General features: G+C 45.7%; 1 protein-coding gene across 1 annotated transcript in view; it reads left to right on the forward strand.

The window, feature by feature from the left end:
• Window positions 1–8,290, forward strand: part of WDR35 (WD repeat domain 35) — an 83,829-nt gene extending 75,539 nt beyond the window's left edge. Inside the window, exons 27-29 of the mRNA XM_075861063.1 lie at window positions 1,793–1,946; window positions 4,388–4,628; window positions 5,133–8,290. Coding sequence (XP_075717178.1) covers window positions 1,793–1,946; window positions 4,388–4,628; window positions 5,133–5,280 — 543 coding nt within the window. The 3' untranslated portion in view covers window positions 5,281–8,290. The remainder of the gene's footprint in view (window positions 1–1,792; window positions 1,947–4,387; window positions 4,629–5,132) is intronic.
• Window positions 8,291–16,746: the final 8,456 nt, after the last annotated feature.

Genomic DNA, 16,746 nt, shown 5'->3' on the forward strand with positions numbered 1-16,746 from the left:
CAGGAGATGCCGCTGGAGCGAGTGCTCGGGCCTACGCAGTTTCCTGCTGTTGAACTTTTACAGCCAGACCTTGCACCAGCTGAGTCAAATCTTGCATCTGTTCCACTAGAGCTTGCATGGGTTCCATCGTGGAAAAAGAATGATATATAAGGCTTGTGAATCTGTTATGGAAATGCAAGTGCAGAGATACTGGAGTCAGCCGGGAGAGAGCGTGCATGTAAACCCGCAACCCCAAATCCGTAACCACTCTGATCGACAGTATCTAAGGTGACTCTAAATATAAAGAGCAAAGAAGCAGCACTCAAAAAAAAAAGGAGGAATTTATTCACCAAGCAAATGCCACGTTTCACCTCCTCATTTTCTTGCCACAGTGATCCTCCTATCCTTGTTTATATTTAAGGTGACTCTAAAGTGTTCGCCAGAACCGACCGCATTGTGGGATTGACTTTGCTGCTTAGAACCCAGGTTGTCTTAACAGAGTGTAGTTTTGGATAAGAGGTGCAATGCAGGCAAACCTGAGCTGGAAACCAGACAGCCAATAGCTTAACTGAAAGTCCAGAAATGGAGTAGAGGTAATCAGACAAGCCACGGTCAAAACCAGCCTGGAGCACATAATCAGAATCAGTAGGAAAAGGGTTAACGAGAGACAAGCCGAGGTCAGTATACATGAGGACCAGAAAACAGGAGTGCAGGAGCAGTCAGGAGCTTGATCAGGAACCAGGAGATTGGAAAATTTACAAGCAAAGACAGTGGGAAGAGACAGGTATAAATACAACCCCACAGCTGATTGGCAGAAGAACAGAGAAGAGAGATAGGTTCAAGGTAAAAGAAGAACCGCCCAGAAGCCACATAGGTTGTCATAGCGACCTTAAGGGAACAGGTGTTTTCCTAACAGTTCTTAGTAGGAATACATGCTACCTTGGGCTCAATCTATATGGCAATTACGGTACCTTATAATCATTTTCCTCTATGAAGGTTTAGTCTCAGGTTTAGGCTTCCTGGTGAGCCAATCTTAGCACACAGAGCGGCAGTATAAAGCATGGGGGAGGTATAGAGCAACAGCATGAGCGACTGATGAGACAGTAGGGGTTTGTTAGACAACTTCAGACTTCCTTTGCCGCTAAGTAGTAAACACAGATCATACCTGTGCACTAATGGAATAAAGATAAAAAGTAGCCAACACTAAAGAAGATAAAAGTAGGTAAGCGTGACTCACATGGGTCCTTGGCTTAAAGGGGTTGTCCAGTTTCGGGGCTGTTTTTTATACTGACGACCTATCCACAGGATTCGTAGGTCATCAGTATATGATCGTGGGGGTCTGACACGCGAATCCCGCACAGATCAGCTGTATCGGCTGTCTCCGGGCACTAGAAGAAGGCTCCATACACTGCATAGCGGCCGTGCTGGGTTACTGCAGCTCTACTATTTACTTGAATAGGAGCATAGCTGAAGCACGGCCGCTATACTGTGACCGGAGCCGTCTGCTGCTGGCACCGACCCCTGCATAGCTTTCGATGCCCAGAGGCAGCCGTTACAGATGATCAGTGCGGGGTCCCGGTTTCAGACTCCCACGATCATATACTGATGACCTATCCTGTAGATAGGTCGTTCGTATAAAAAACAGCCCCCAACCTGGACAACCCCTTTACATATAATTATTAGTCCTTCCACTTTTAATTAGATAGTTTTGAATTGAACAACTATTGAAATTATAGCCACAGCTTTGAAAGCGGCTGTCCCCATATCCAGGAATTTGATGACGCCAGTCGTATAAACGTGTCTTGCTTTGCAGGCTACATCTGCGATAGCTGGTCTGCTGGAGGAGGACAGTTTGTCTGATAATCGGATAGTTGACAACCCCTGGCGAGGAGCTGAGGCGTACCACTTCTTCCTGCTGGCTCAGAGACAGCTCTACGAGGGATATGTCGATGCCGCCATGAGGACAGGTATAAAGAGATCGCACAGGAACCACCAGCCAACTCTACTACCTTGTCCACCCAAATATGTAGTTATCCAAACTTTATACGTTATATATATATTTTGAAGAAGCTTTATATGGGTCCTATACTTGCATAGAACTGTGCCCCCATAGTCATTGATCTGGATGGCGGGCAACCGTCTAACATGCACCTCTCCCTGATACTTTGTCACCACAGCAATTGTGGGGCCGGCCGGGGTTAGCAGTAGAGTTGTAGGAGAGCGCGTCCTGAATGTCTTGTCCAGGAAGACAGAAGTTCTAGAATGGGTGTTTATAAATGTAAGGCTATGTTCACATCACGTTTTTGCACCTACATTTGACCTACCAGTCCTTTTCAATGAATTAGAATCTCATCAAAAACTTAATTTATTTCAGTAATTAAATTCAAACAAAAAGTGAAACTCATATATTATATAGATTCATTACACACACACTGATCTATTTCCAGCATTTTTTTATTTTAATGTTGATGATTATGGTAACAGTTAAAGGGGTTTTCCGGGACCAATAAATCCTCTTCTGCCTAACTAAACATGTACAACCAAATATTTTTTTAATGTACTTGCGTTTCATCAGATGTTCGTAACTGTATATTTCTTCTTTGGTCACGTGATGCCTCGCTAACCCAAAATCCGAACTTCCTGCTCAGCCACGTACATGCTGTAACTTCCGGTTTCCGGCTATCAGAATGGACGGTTACGTCATAAGTGCCGATTCCAAGATAGATGAAGGAGAGGTTTTGGGAGAATCGCTTGGCATCATGGGATTTGTAGTGTTTATTCAGAACAGGAAACGGACGTTCACAACAAAAGAGCAAGGTAAACAAACGAGATAATACACGCAGGGAGCATCTAATGAAGGAAATGACCCGTAAAAACAGGTGGGGAACATAGTCTGAACATAGGTAACAGATATTAAGGTATATAAAATTACAAAAACGATGTTGGAAAACCCCTTTAATGAAAACCCAAAATTTAGTCTTTCAGAAAATTAGAATATTAAGTAAGCCCAATTTAAAAATGATTTTTAATGCCGAAATGTTGTCCTGCTGAAAGGTATGTACAGTATATGCAGTCAATACTTGGTCGGGGCTCCTTTTGCATGAATTACTGCGTCAATGCGGCGTGGCATGGAGGCGATCAGCCTGTGGCACTGCTGAGGTGTTATCAATGCGGCGTGGCATGGAGGTGATCAGCCTGTGGCACTACTGAGGTGTTATCAATGCGGCGTGGCATGGAGGCGATCAGCCTGTGGCACTGCTGAGGTGTTATCAATGCGGCGTGGCATGGAGGCGATCAGCCTGTGGCACTGCTGAGGTGTTATCAATGCGGCGTGGCATGGAGGCGATCAGCCTGTGGCACTACTGAGGTGTTATCAATGCAGCGTGGCATGGAGGCGATCAGCCTGTGGCACTACTGAGGTGTTATCAATGCGGCGTGGCATGGAGGCGATCAGCCTGTGGCACTGCTGAGGTGTTATGGAAGCCCAGGTTGCTTTGATAGCGGCCTTCAGCTCGTCTGCATTGTTGGGTCTGGGGTCTCTCATCTTCCTCTTGACAATAACCCATAGATTCTCTATGGGGTATAGGTCAGGCGAGTTTGCTGGCCAATCAAGAATTGGGAAAGTGTATATTAGAAGTTGTATCCCATCCTGATTGCTAGCTATAAGGTACTGAGTTATTTTATTACTGAACCCCTAAATGCACATCCAGTTTTAGTAACATTTTTAAATCCGAGCTTACCTCTGTCTCTTACCTTAATGTCTCTCCACAGTCAGGGGGATGGGGTGAAGGTTCTCTCACTGTGTTTGACTGTGAAGGAGAACTGTCATAGGGAATGGGACGATCCTCTGGATGGTCGGGAGCAGTCTGGCTTTAGGATAGGCCATCAATGTGTAATAGGCGGGACCACCACCAATTAGGGTAGCAGTGCTTGATGGAGTGCTGCAGCCCCTTCACTACATTACCAACACAGTGACACATTAGGCTAGGGCTACACGGGGACGTTGGCCGCGACACAAGTTGCACCGCCAAAGATCACTTTAACGCTCAGCCTGCATCACCGGTAATGAAAGTGAATGGGACTGCGTTGCGAGCCACAAGTTACCGCTACGCAACAGTCCTAATAAATCCAAACCTGTTGGATTTTTTTAGACTGCTGTCCTGCGGCAATGTGCAGGTCACAACACGTCCACATTCACCTTCATTACTTGCGATGCATAAAGTGCGTTACAGCGATCTTTGGCGGTGTGACTTGTGTTGCGGCCAACGTCCCCGTGTAGCCCTAGCCTTACCGACACACAGTCCTAGAGGTCAGACTCCCACGGATTGCACATTGATTGCCTGTCTTAAGGCTATTTATCAAAACTAATTTAAAGGAAATCTTCATTTCTATCTTTGTCATTTTTCAGCGCTGCATCTACGAGACTATGAGGATATCATTCCTGCTCTAGAGATCTACTCCCTTGTATCACTTTGTGCTTGCTCTAACAGAGCATTCGGTACATCGTCCAAGGCCTTCATTAAACTGGAATCTTTAGAGACATTGAGCCCTGAGCAGAGGCAGCAGTATGAAGATCTCGCCCTGGAAATCTTCACCAAACACAGCCCGAAGGACAGCAGGAAGTCTGACGCGGATGTCTTCCCTGATGGGTGAGTACACGGGGTAACATGGAGACCTCTTACTCATTGACTACGGTCCCATTACCACTGGTGTATAAAGTCCAGTACTAGCCATGTAGTCGCCTTTACAAACATTTGTAATAGAATGGGTTGTTGTAAAGAGATCACTGATTTCCAGCGTGGTCCTGTAATAAGATGCCACTGTTGTAACAAGTCAGTTCCTAAAATTTCTTCCCTCCTAAATATTCCACAATCACCTGTGAGTGGTGTTATGGTAAAGTGGAAGCAGTTAGGAACCACGACAACTCAGCCACGAAGTGGAGACTACGTAAAGTTACAGAGCAGGGCCGCCGAGTGCTGAGGCGCATTGTGCATAAAAGTCGCCATCATGCACTTTCAGTATGTCCCTATTGGGAGAAAAAGTCGCACAATTGTACCACAACCAAAAGTCGCTGCGGACCCCAAGCCTGATAAATACTTGGTGGCAAATATTTTTCATAAATATTAATTCCGTTTTCTTTTCACTCCCAACAGTGGGGAAGGTAAGCTCCCAACATGCATTGCTTCAGGAAGACCAATCACCGAATATCAGTTCTGGATGTGCAGCGTCTGTAAACATGGTGTGCAAGACCGGGAAATCACCGCTTATAGTTTCTGTCCTCTGTGCCATAGCTCCATATGATAATCTCCGAGCCTATCATTTTATCATGTAAATAGTTATAATATATTCACTGTTTATTAAGGGAAACACAGGTTTCAATATTAAAAAAACAAAGCAAAAAAAAAAAGCAAAACATAAAACCTAGGAATTCTTATAGTCCTGTACCTGACAGTCTTATACTGGTCTCCTCATCATTAAATCCGACAGACAATAAGTTTGGAAATACCGCTTGTCTTTAATGTACCGAGACAAATGAAAGCGGTTGGCCTTTTTTTCTCCCAGATCAGCATCACTCTTGTCCATGGTCTGTGTCTGGTTTTAAACGACTTAAATGGTCACTAACTTTTCGACAGACTTTGTATAAATCAATACCACAGGCGAATATAAGAAACTTTGTAATATATCTTATTAGAGAAAAATGCCTCTTTCTCCACTTATCAGGGTACTTTTCTTCACCCCTACTCTTCACTCACTCTGAGTTTATTGCTAAATCTGTCTCCTCGAGAACTATCAGCTCAATGAGTGATCAAGTTACAACTGCCTATAGAAGTCTCTGGAGAGGGGGAGAAGAGCAGGAGCAGAGTGAGAGGCACAGAGACTCTGTTTCAGTTTCTAGTAAGTGTTATATCTCACCCCAGTGCTGGATTCTCAGCTACACTGCTCATTACTGCTGTATAACCTCCTTCATGCTGCTGCAGCTTCTGGTAAGTGTTATTTCTTACCCCATTGCGCACTGCTACACTGATCATTACTGCTGTATAATCTCCTACATGTTGCTGCTGCTTCTATATATGTAATAGAGATAGGAGATCAGGATTCCCCTCTTCTAGCTGTACTGTGTATAGAAGACATGATAGCAGTTAGGCTCCGCCCAGTTGCTCAGAGAAAACTGAGAGTTAGAGAGAGCCCGCAGAGGGGAAAACTGCTAAAAATGCAGAATTCAAGTCATAACAGCCAGAAATAGTATTATTCCTCATGTACACTTATTTGACAGCTTATTGAAAAGTCATCTGAAAAGTGAGGTACGCTTTAAATTAATGGGGCTGAGCTGCAAAACCAGACACAGCCTCTGGACAAAAGTGGCGCTGTTTCTGGAAGAAAAAAAAACAACACTTTTACATTTTTTGGAGTATTCTAATATTCTTTCTATAGCAATAAGTACATTATTTTTTATAATACACACCTCATCTGCTGCAAGACAACTTTTTAAGGGTCAGTTCACATGCTGCGGAATTGCTGCAGAGTTTGAGTGCAGATTCCGCACTGAATATCCACAGAGATTTATAGTACATATGGATGAGATTTTAAAAACCCCATCCACATGTAGCGGAAAAACATAATCGTGGAATTGAGGGCATACTGCATATTTTCTGTTTTGCAGCATGTTTATTATGTCAGGGATTGCACCCCTTGCAATGCATAGGGTGAAATCCGCATCAAATAAATCCTGCAGCGTGTTTACTCTTACTCACTTTAAGAGTAAGGCCTGATTCACATCGCTTTTTTGCCCTACGTATAGCGCGTACGTCAGAGAGACTCTCAACATATACACTAAATGTGTCCATAGGAGTGTCCTTTTAGCCTCTGTCGGGCTGGTATACGTCAGTAAATCCACAGGAAAAACGTCAAGTAGCGCCAGGCCCGGGGATTCTGACCCTGGGAAAGCCCCTAAGGTCACAGTCCATATATGGACAGTGATGTCAGGGGCTCTCAACTGGGGAGTTCCCGGCCAGAGTGCTCTAGTCGGGGACACCAGGACTGGAAGAGATCCTGACGTCACTGTCCATTTATGCAGCTGCTGAAGAATCTAACTAGAGCCACCTTTGCTGCGGATTGGTGGTACATATTCCACACTTCAAAATCCGTGGCAATTTACGGTACAATACATGTGCATGGGGTTTTCATAACCATCTACACGTAGCAGAAAATTTCAGCACAGAAATATGAGGATAATCAATATGTTGTGAAAAAAGTTTCACATTTTCAATGTAAAGGGTGAAATGCGCAGTGAATCCGCAGCACAATTTACGGCAAAAGCCGTGCAGATTTTGTGACGAGATCTATGGTGGAAATAATCATCCACGTATGGACTAAGGCATCATTTAGACGAGCGTAATATACGCGCGTGCTTTTCACGCGTGTCGTACGCACCTATATTAGGCTATGGGGCAGTGCAGACAGTCCGTGAGTTTTGCGCAGTGTGAGTCTGCTGCGTAAAACTCACGACATGTTCTATATTTCTGCGTTTTTTGCGCATCACGCACCCATTGAAGTCAATGGGTGCGTGAAAACCACGCAGGTCGCACGGAAGCACTTCCGTGCGAACTGCGTGGTTCGCACAACTGCTGTCATTCTCTGAATGTAAACAGAAAAGCACCACGTGCTTTTCTGTTTACAAACATCCAAACGGAGTGTCAAAATGATGGCGGCTGCGAGAAAATCTCGCAGCCGCGCATCATACACTGATGACACACGCAGCTGTTAAGTGCCTTTTGCCCACGCAAAACGCACACGCTCGTGTAAATCCGGCCTAAATGTGATCTGTGACAGACTGATTCTGCAAGAAGAGATGAGCAGCGCCTATGTACAGCCGCTTATCTCTGAGCATCAGAATGTGATATTTACAAAAATTCCCATTAATATGTGTTATAACGATGTAAATCTGGTGATAATTCAGCACAGCCGTCCTAAACAAACTTCAGAGAGTTTTTTGAGACTGTAACCTGTTAGGTGCCAGTGACTTCATCACTGCGCAATTTTTCTGGAATGACCAATAACACGCTGTAAATCATTATTTCATCTATTTCTTCATACCAGCCATTGTTTTCTATTAGATTTCTGTAATAAACATGTCTTGTGTTGCTTGAAATCTTCTTGTCACTTTGTAAATGAAGAACTGGATCCAAATCCTCTCCGCAGCGCATTAAAAACATGTGTAATTACTGAAATTACTCATGAGAAAAGGAACATTTTCACAAATAACCATTTTTTTTGACAAATTTCCAAAAATAAACTATTTTTTCGTATTCTGTCATTGCCGTTGTTATATTACACACGTGTTTGCCAGACATGACAGTTTACAGACTGTTCCTGTGTATGAGTGCGGGGAAGAGTGGACTCAAAGGGTTATACGTCTTATTTTCTTAAAGGGAATCCATTGCCAGACAGACCTTCCCTAAATAGCAGCTATAAGATGTCCATAGTATTGATCTTCAGCTGGTGCTATTGTACCCAATAAATGCCACCCGAACACCCCAGGCACCATTCATGTTCAATATGCTAATTACGGTATTCTCCAGCCTCATCGGCAGAGAGTCGCCGCCTGGCCGTGGCTGCAACCCTTTCCAGCACAATGCGTTGTTGCCGTGTTCACGTGGTGACTCAACAAACCAGTAAACCCCGGTTATTGGCATATGACATGCATTTTTAAAAGGCGCCCCAAACGCTTGTTCAGCAGGTGACGCACCATTGAGGTTGCGAATTTTCCGTCTGAAAATCTAGACGAAAAATCTGCAGCAAATCCGCTACGGATTTGCTGCAGATTTTTTATCTAAATTTTCAGACGGAAGATTTGCAGCGGTATACTGTACCAGCAAAGTGGACATTCGAACAGCGCTCTTGAACTCGCTGCCGACATTTTCGCGCTGCGGTGCAGATCTTAAAATGTCAATTTCTGCTGCGGAAGGTGCACGGATTTGTTGCAGATTTTCTCTATTGAATTCAATGGAGAAAAAAAAATTGCACTCAAATCCTATTTTTGTGGGTTACCTGCGGATCCGCAGCAAAATCTCCCAAGTCCAAACAGTTTAGAATAAGTTAAAAATAATATAAAAAAATTCTATACTCACTTCTCTTCGCGCTCCCGTGGCTGTTTCCCAGGTACCACGCTGTTCTCTGTATATTTGGCACCCATGTGACAATACATGACTGCTGCGACAGTCACATGTGACAACGCGTCATTACTGGGCGCCGGGTGTACAGAGACCAGGGAAGTGAAGAGCACCAGGAGAGGTGAGTATAATATTTTTTTCGTTTTGCAGACTCTCAACTGTTTTTCCGCAGAAAAAGTCACACCAAAATCTTCAAGATTTGGTGCGTATTTGCCGCTGCAGATTTCCCTGCGACTCTGCAGATTTTCTGAGCAAATCCGCAACATGTGGCAGCCTTAGGTCAAATGCACACGATGCATTTTACCTTCAGATTTGCCACGTGTATGTTCATGCGGCAAATCCGCAGCGTAATACAGTACCAGCCAAGTAAATGAGATTTCAAGTAATCTCATCTACATGTTGCAGAATTTTTCCGCCCGTAAATTGACCTGCGGTGCGTATAAATCCGCAGTACGTGAATTTATCTTGCGTTTCCGCTTGCAAATTGTATCTGACGAGTTTATAAAGAAATGCCACAAAATCCACAGCATAAAATCGCACCTATTTCTGCATCAAAATGTAAAATCCGAAACTAAAAACGCATAAAAAACTTATTAGGTGTGGATTTTACCTGCGGTTGTGATCCAGATTTTCTGCATCAAATTCCGCAATGTGTGCATGTAGCCTTAGGCTGGATTCACATGAGCATGTTCGGTCCGTAATGGACGGAACGTATTTCGGCCGCAAGTCCCGGACCGAACACACTGCAGGGAGTCGGGCTCCTAGCATCATAGTTATGTACGGCGCTAGGAGTCCCTGCCTCTCTGGGGTTACAGTAAAAGTTTTCTGGTTTTATTTTATAATTTTATATAGTTTATGTCAATGTAAAATGTTCCAATAACATCTCTGTAAATAATATTTGTATATACTGCACATACTGATGTCAGAACCTGACGATGATACAGAGATAAGCAGCGCCGCATAGACACTGATCATCCCTCCCTACAGAAGCTGCCGCTCCCACATCACTTTTGCAGAAATGTCCTTTTGCTGCGCCAATCACTGACATGTAGCGCTCCCTGTCTCATCAAAGAGTGCGGTCCTTCAGCAGCTGCTGTGTGTAGTATACAAGTCTGTGTCCCAGCTGCTGCAGAACATCATTAAACACCTCAGGTGCTGCAGACCTTTTTTAGGAAAAAGTTGATGATGTTTCATATTAATCAATGAGGGAAAGGAATTATCCCCCCTTTTTAGCAGCAGCTGAGGTGTACATTATAAGCACGAATGTGCCGGACTATAGATTATAAAGGACGTTAGACTTCTCCGTGACCGGCACAATTCTGCTCAGGCTGCGGCCTTGTGCTTTTATATGGTCACGAAACTACTTGCTGATTGACGTTCTTATAATTTATAGTATGAGGTGAGTTATCCTATATAATGAGCTTTTCTTCCCCTTTCTAACCTACTTTGTGATTTAATGTCGTGCTATTTAAATATCTCTGCTTGCTGTCAGTGAAAGGGAACATTAGATTCTTACGTCCAGAGTCTGAAGACCTGTACAGATCTAATACTTGTATTCCGTCAAGACAGTCCTCCAGTAGCAGATTCCATTATAAGAAAGGGTTTTCTGCTTTCTTCTAAAGGGATTTGTATGTAGAGAACTTTACTACTGGATAGAAACCATACATGACAGCCCTTCTGGATTATCGGGGTGTCTTCTGAAAAAGAGGCCTCCTGGAAGTTAGGGTTCAAGTGAAATAAACAGGCTTGTCAACTCTCCTGAAACGGCCGGGGGACTCCCAGAAGAGAAGCCAAATCTCCCGGGCACCGCAAATACTCAGATAGTAGTGTGGTCTGTATAGGGGATAGTCTGATCTGTATAGGGGATAGTATTCCGGTTTGGGGTCTGTCTAGGGGATTGTGGTCTGGGGTCTGTATACAAGATTGTATTTGGGTCTGTATATGGGATAGTATTCAGGTCTGTGGTCTGTATAGGGGATTGTAGTCTGGTCTGTGGTCTGTATAGGGGATAGTCTGATCTGTATAGGGGATAGTAGTCTGATCTGTATAGGGAATAGTCTGGTCTGTGGTCTGTATAGGGGATAGTAGTATGGTCTGGGGGGTTTATATAGGGGTTAGTATTCAGGTCTGTGGTCTGTATAGGGGATAGTAGTATGGTCTGGGGTCTGTATAGGGGATAGTAGTCTGATCTGTTTAGGGGATAGTCTGGTCTGTATAGGGGATAGTAGTATGTCTGGGGGTCTATAGGGGATAGTAGTATGGTCTGGGGTCTGTATAGGGGATAGTAGTCTGGTCTGGGGTCTGTATAGGGGATAGTAGTCTGGTCTGGGATCTGTATAAGGGATTGTGGTCTGGTCTGGGGTCTGTATAGGAGATTGTATTCGGGTCAGGCGTTTGTATACGGGATAGTAGTCTGGTCTGGGGTCTGTATAGGGGAAAGTGGTCTGGTGTTTGTATAGGGGATAGTTGTCTGATGTGGGGTCTGTATAGGGGATAGTAGTCGGGTCTGGGGTCTGTATAGGGGATAGTAGTCTAATCTGTATAGGGAATAGTCTGGTCTGTGGTCTGTATAGGGGATAGTAGTATGGTCTGGGGTTTATATAGGGGTTAGTATTCAGGTCTGTGGTCTGTATAGGGGATAGTAGTATGGTCTGGGGTCTGTATAGGGGATAGTCGTCTGATCTGTATAGGGGATAGTCTGGTCTGTATAGGGGATAGTATTCAGGTCTGGCTTCTGTATAAGGGATTGTGGTCTGGTCTGGGGTCTGCATAGGAGATTGTATTCAGGTCAGGCGTTTGTATACGGGATAGTAGTCTGGGGTCTGTATAGGGGAAAGTGGTCTGGTGTTTGTATCGGGGATAGTTGTCTGTATAGGGGATAGTAGTCTGGTCTGGGGTCTGTATAGGGGATAGTAGTCTGGTCTGGGGTCTGTATAGGGGATAGTAGTCTGGTCTGGGGTCTGTATAGGGGATAGTAGTCTGGTCTGGGGTCTGTATAGGGGGATAGTAGTCTGGCCTGGGGTCTGTATAGGGGATAATAGTCTGGTCTGGGATCTGTATAAGGGATTGTGGTCTGGTCTGGGGTCTGTATAGGAGATTGTATTCAGGTCTGAGGTTTGTATACGGGATAGTCTGGTCTGGGGTCTGTATACGGGATAGTAGTCTGGTCTGGGGTCTGTATAGGGGATAGTAGTCTGGTCTGGGGTCTGTATAGGGGATAGTAGTCTGGTCTGTGGTCTGTATAGGGGATAGTAGTCTGGTCTGGGGTCTGTATGGGGGATAGTAGTCCGGTCTGGGGTTTGTATAGCGGACAGTGGTCCGGTCTGGGGTTTGTATAGCGGACAGTGGTCCGGTCTGGGGTTTGTATAGCGGACAGTGGTCCGGTCTGGGGTCTGTATAGGGGACAGTGGTCCGATCTGGGGTCTGTATAGGGGACAGTGGTCCGATCTGGGGTCTGTATAGCGTACAGTGGTCCGGTCTGGGGTTTGTATAGGGGACAGTGGTCCGGTCTGGGATCTGTATAGCGGACAGTGGTCTGGTCTGGGGTCTGTATAGGGGGCAGTGGTCCGGTCTGGGGTCTGTATGGGGGATAGTAGTCTGGTCTGGGGTTTGTATAGCGGACAGTGGTCTGGTCTGTGGTCTGTATAGGGGACAGTGGTCCGATCTGGGGTCTGTATAGGGGACAGTGGTCCGGTCTGGGATCTGTATAGCGGACAGTGGTCTTGTCTGGGCAGAGGAGTGGCTAGGTTCTCCAGCACCCGGGGCAAAGATTCAGTTTGGCGCCCCCCCCCCCAACCTCTTTCCCGACATCTTCCCCCTCGCCGTGTTTGTTTTCTCTACCAATCGACGTGTCATTTCTTTTTATGTAACGCGAGCATAAAATTATTTGTACATTTCACAAGCAATATGGTTCTATACACAACACCAGAACCAAGCTCAGTACATATATACAACACCAGCACAAATACAGCTCAATTTAGTGCAACCCCTGCCGTATAGGTTTGTACGGCGTAAAACTACAGCCCCCAGCATGGCCCGAACAATGACAAGGATATGCTGGGAGATGCCGTTTCACAAAAAATAAATCCTATCATAATCATACCACCCATCATCTCGCTGCAGATCATACAGTGACTACAGTGCTGATTAGAGGCAGAATAAACATTTACATTAGGTGACTCACCGGTGACGTCTCAGATTCTAGTTATTTTTCTCCATTTGGTCCAGACCTCTATGATGACTTCTCCCGGTCACAGCCCATTTCTGCAGTTTGCCGCTCACATGTCTTCAGCTTCTCACTTTACCAACATTTCTGCACCTATAAATAAATATAAAGTTATCATTATACCACACACTACGCCCCTAAATATAATAGAGCCATACACTGCACCTCTAATTATAATAGCACCATACACCGTGTCCCACACACACACTGTGCCCCCTGTAGATAGTGCCTGCCATAGAGCCCCCTGTAGATAGTGCCTGCCATAGAGCCCCTGTAGATAGTGCCCCCATATAGACCACCCCTGTATATAGTGTCCCACAAATAACTCCCCCTATAGTGCTCTACAGATAGCCCACCCCTGTATATAGCCCCCTGTAGATATAGCCCACCCCTGTATATAGAGCTCTACAGATAGCCCAACCATGTATGTAGCCCCCTGTAGATATAGCCCACCCCTGTATATAGTGCTCCACATATAGTCCACCCCTGTATATAGTGTTTCACAGATAGCCCACCACTGTATATAGCCCCCCTTGTACATATAGTCCACCCCTGTATATAGTGCTCCACTAGATAGTCCACCCCTGTATATAGTGCTCCACAGATAGCCCACCCCTGTATATAGTGCTCCACAGATAGCCCACCCCTGTATATACTATATACAAGGGTGGGCTATCTGTGGAGCACTATATACAGGGGTGGACTATATGTACAAGGGGGCTATATGCAGGGGTGGGCTTTCTGTGGAGCACTATAGGGGGAGCTATTTGTGGGATACTATATACAGGGGTGGGCTATATCTACAGGGGGACTATATACAGGGGTGGGCTATATCTACAGGGGGACCATATCTACAGGGGGACCATATCTACAGGGCTGGGCTATACACAGGGGGGCTATATCTACAGGGGTGGGCTATACACAGGGGGGCTATATCTACAGGGGTGGGCTATACAAAGGGGGGCTATATACAGGGGGAATATATCTACAGGGCGACTATCTACAGGGGGGGCTATATACTGGGGTGGGCTATCTATGGAGCACCATATACAGGGGTGGGCTATATCTACAGGGGGCTATATAGACAGCCCACTCCAGTATATAGCCCCCCTGTAGATAGTCCCCCTGTATATAGCCCCCTGTAGATATAGACCCCTTGATTATAGCCCCCCTGTAGATATAGTCCCCCTGTATATAGCCCCCCTGGAGATATAGTCCTCCTGTATATAGCCCCCCTGTATATAGCCCAGCAGATATAGTCCCCCTGTATATAGCCCAGCCCTGTAGATATAGTCCCCCTGTAGATAGACACCCCCCGTAGATAAAGTCCCCCGTGTAGACAAAGTCCCCCCCGCAGATACAGCCACACGTTTATTACAATTAAAAAAATATTCAAACTCACCTTAATCCCGCTCCCACGCCGTCCGGCAGCCATGGAGACCTGCTCTTTTCTGCGCAGGTCTCCAGGGGGTTGAACGCGGCGTCTATGAAAGGCGCTGATTGGCTGGGCAGGATGACTTTCCCTGTCAGTGCCTTTCATCGACGGAAGCGTCACTGGTACAAAAGGTACCAGTCGCTTCATTCATGGAAAGGCGCTGAATGGCCGGGCACGGAACGTGCCCTGTCATTCATTGCTTCTAATTGTACCTGTGTCCTTGCGACACAGGTACAATTATAGTGCAGGAGGAGGGGGCGCTGGCGCCCCCATCTGAACTGCGCCCGGGGCACATGCCCCCCCCCTAGCTACGCCCCTGAGTCTGTATAGGGGACAGTGGTCCGATCTGGGGTCTGTATAGGGGACAGTGGTCCAGTCTGGGATCTGTATAGCGGACAGTAGTCTGGGGTCTGTATAGGGGACAGTTGTCCGATCTGGGGTCTGTATAGGGGACAGTGGTCCGGTCTGTGGTCTGTATAGGGGACAGTAGTCCGATCTGGGGTCTGTATAGGGCAGGGGCGTAACTAGGAAAGACTGGGCCCCATAGCAAACTTTTGACTGGGGCCCCCCCTCCCCTGGGTGTCACACAACCCCCCCCCTTGCATCTGGTGCCTTTCTTACAGCCCCCTCTGTAGATAACGCTATACAGCCCCCCCTCTGTAGATAGCGCCATACATCCCCCTGTAGATAACGCATTACAGCCTCCCTGTAGATAACGCCATACAGCCCCCCCTGCAGAGAACGCCATACAGCCCCCCTGTAGGGAACGCCATACAGCCCCCCCCCTGTAGGGAACGCCATACAGCTCCCCCCCTGTAGGGAACGCCATACAGCGTTCCCCCCCTGTAGGGAACGCCATACAGCGTCCCCCCTCCCAAAAAATGTGACCTACAGTGTGTCCTACAAAATACATGTATCCCCTCTCCACTGGATCTCCACAGGATAGGGGATACATGAGTGATCGCTGGCAGCAATAGGGAGAACGGGGGACTGAAAGTCCCCTGAACTTCTCCATGACAAACCTCTGACTTCCGGCGTCTGCGCAGCTCAATAAAAATGAAAGGAGCGCTGGTCACGCATGCGCACAAGCACGACCGGCGCTCCATTCATTTCTACGGAGCTGCCGACACAGACCCCGGAAGTCCGAGGTTTGTGATGGAGAACTTCAGGGGACTTTCAGTCCCCCGTTCTCCCTATCAATGCCAGCGATCACACATGTATCCCCTATCCTGTGGATATCCTGTGGAGAGGGGATACATGTCCTGTGGAGAGGGGATACATGTCTTTTGCTCTATTTTGCGCCTCCAGGACCAGACACCGTTTAGCCCTTTTTAGCACGCGTTAGTTAAATGGCTATAACTTTTTTATTTGTTGGGCTAACGACGTTTTTTCCGTAGACAATGCAGGTTTAATTTTTTATCGTTTTTATACACACCTTTTTTGCTATTTTAGAATTTTTATTCATAAAGTTTGAAAATAATAGTAAAAAAATATTTTTTTTTACACTTCAGCTATTTTTTTTTTTGGTAATAAAATAGTTTTACCCTAAAATAGACCTTTTATTTGTGATCTTCATTGTCTACCGTAAATTTTTATATATTACATGTCTATATTAGGGTAATTGGGTCAGCGCTAGCGTTACAACAATGATTGGCGGGGGGGGGGAACGTTTTATTTTGGGGGGTGGGTATTTTATGTGTATTTATTATTTACATTTTTTTTGCACTTTACTTTTTTTTTTTTTTTATTACTATGGTCTGTCCGCCAAAGGTCAAAGAAGACCTTTGGGGAACTTTATATATTTTTTTTCTTTCTTTTACACCATGTTTTTCCACTGTAACTGGAGCTGCACAGCAGCCCCAGTTACAGGGGAAATCAGCCCTCTCATAGTGACGATTGTCACTAATAGGGCTGTGCTGGGTCTAGTAAGACCCAGC

Source organism: Rhinoderma darwinii, chromosome 4, assembly GCF_050947455.1.
Source record: "Rhinoderma darwinii isolate aRhiDar2 chromosome 4, aRhiDar2.hap1, whole genome shotgun sequence".
Lineage (NCBI taxonomy): Eukaryota > Metazoa > Chordata > Amphibia > Anura > Rhinodermatidae > Rhinoderma > Rhinoderma darwinii.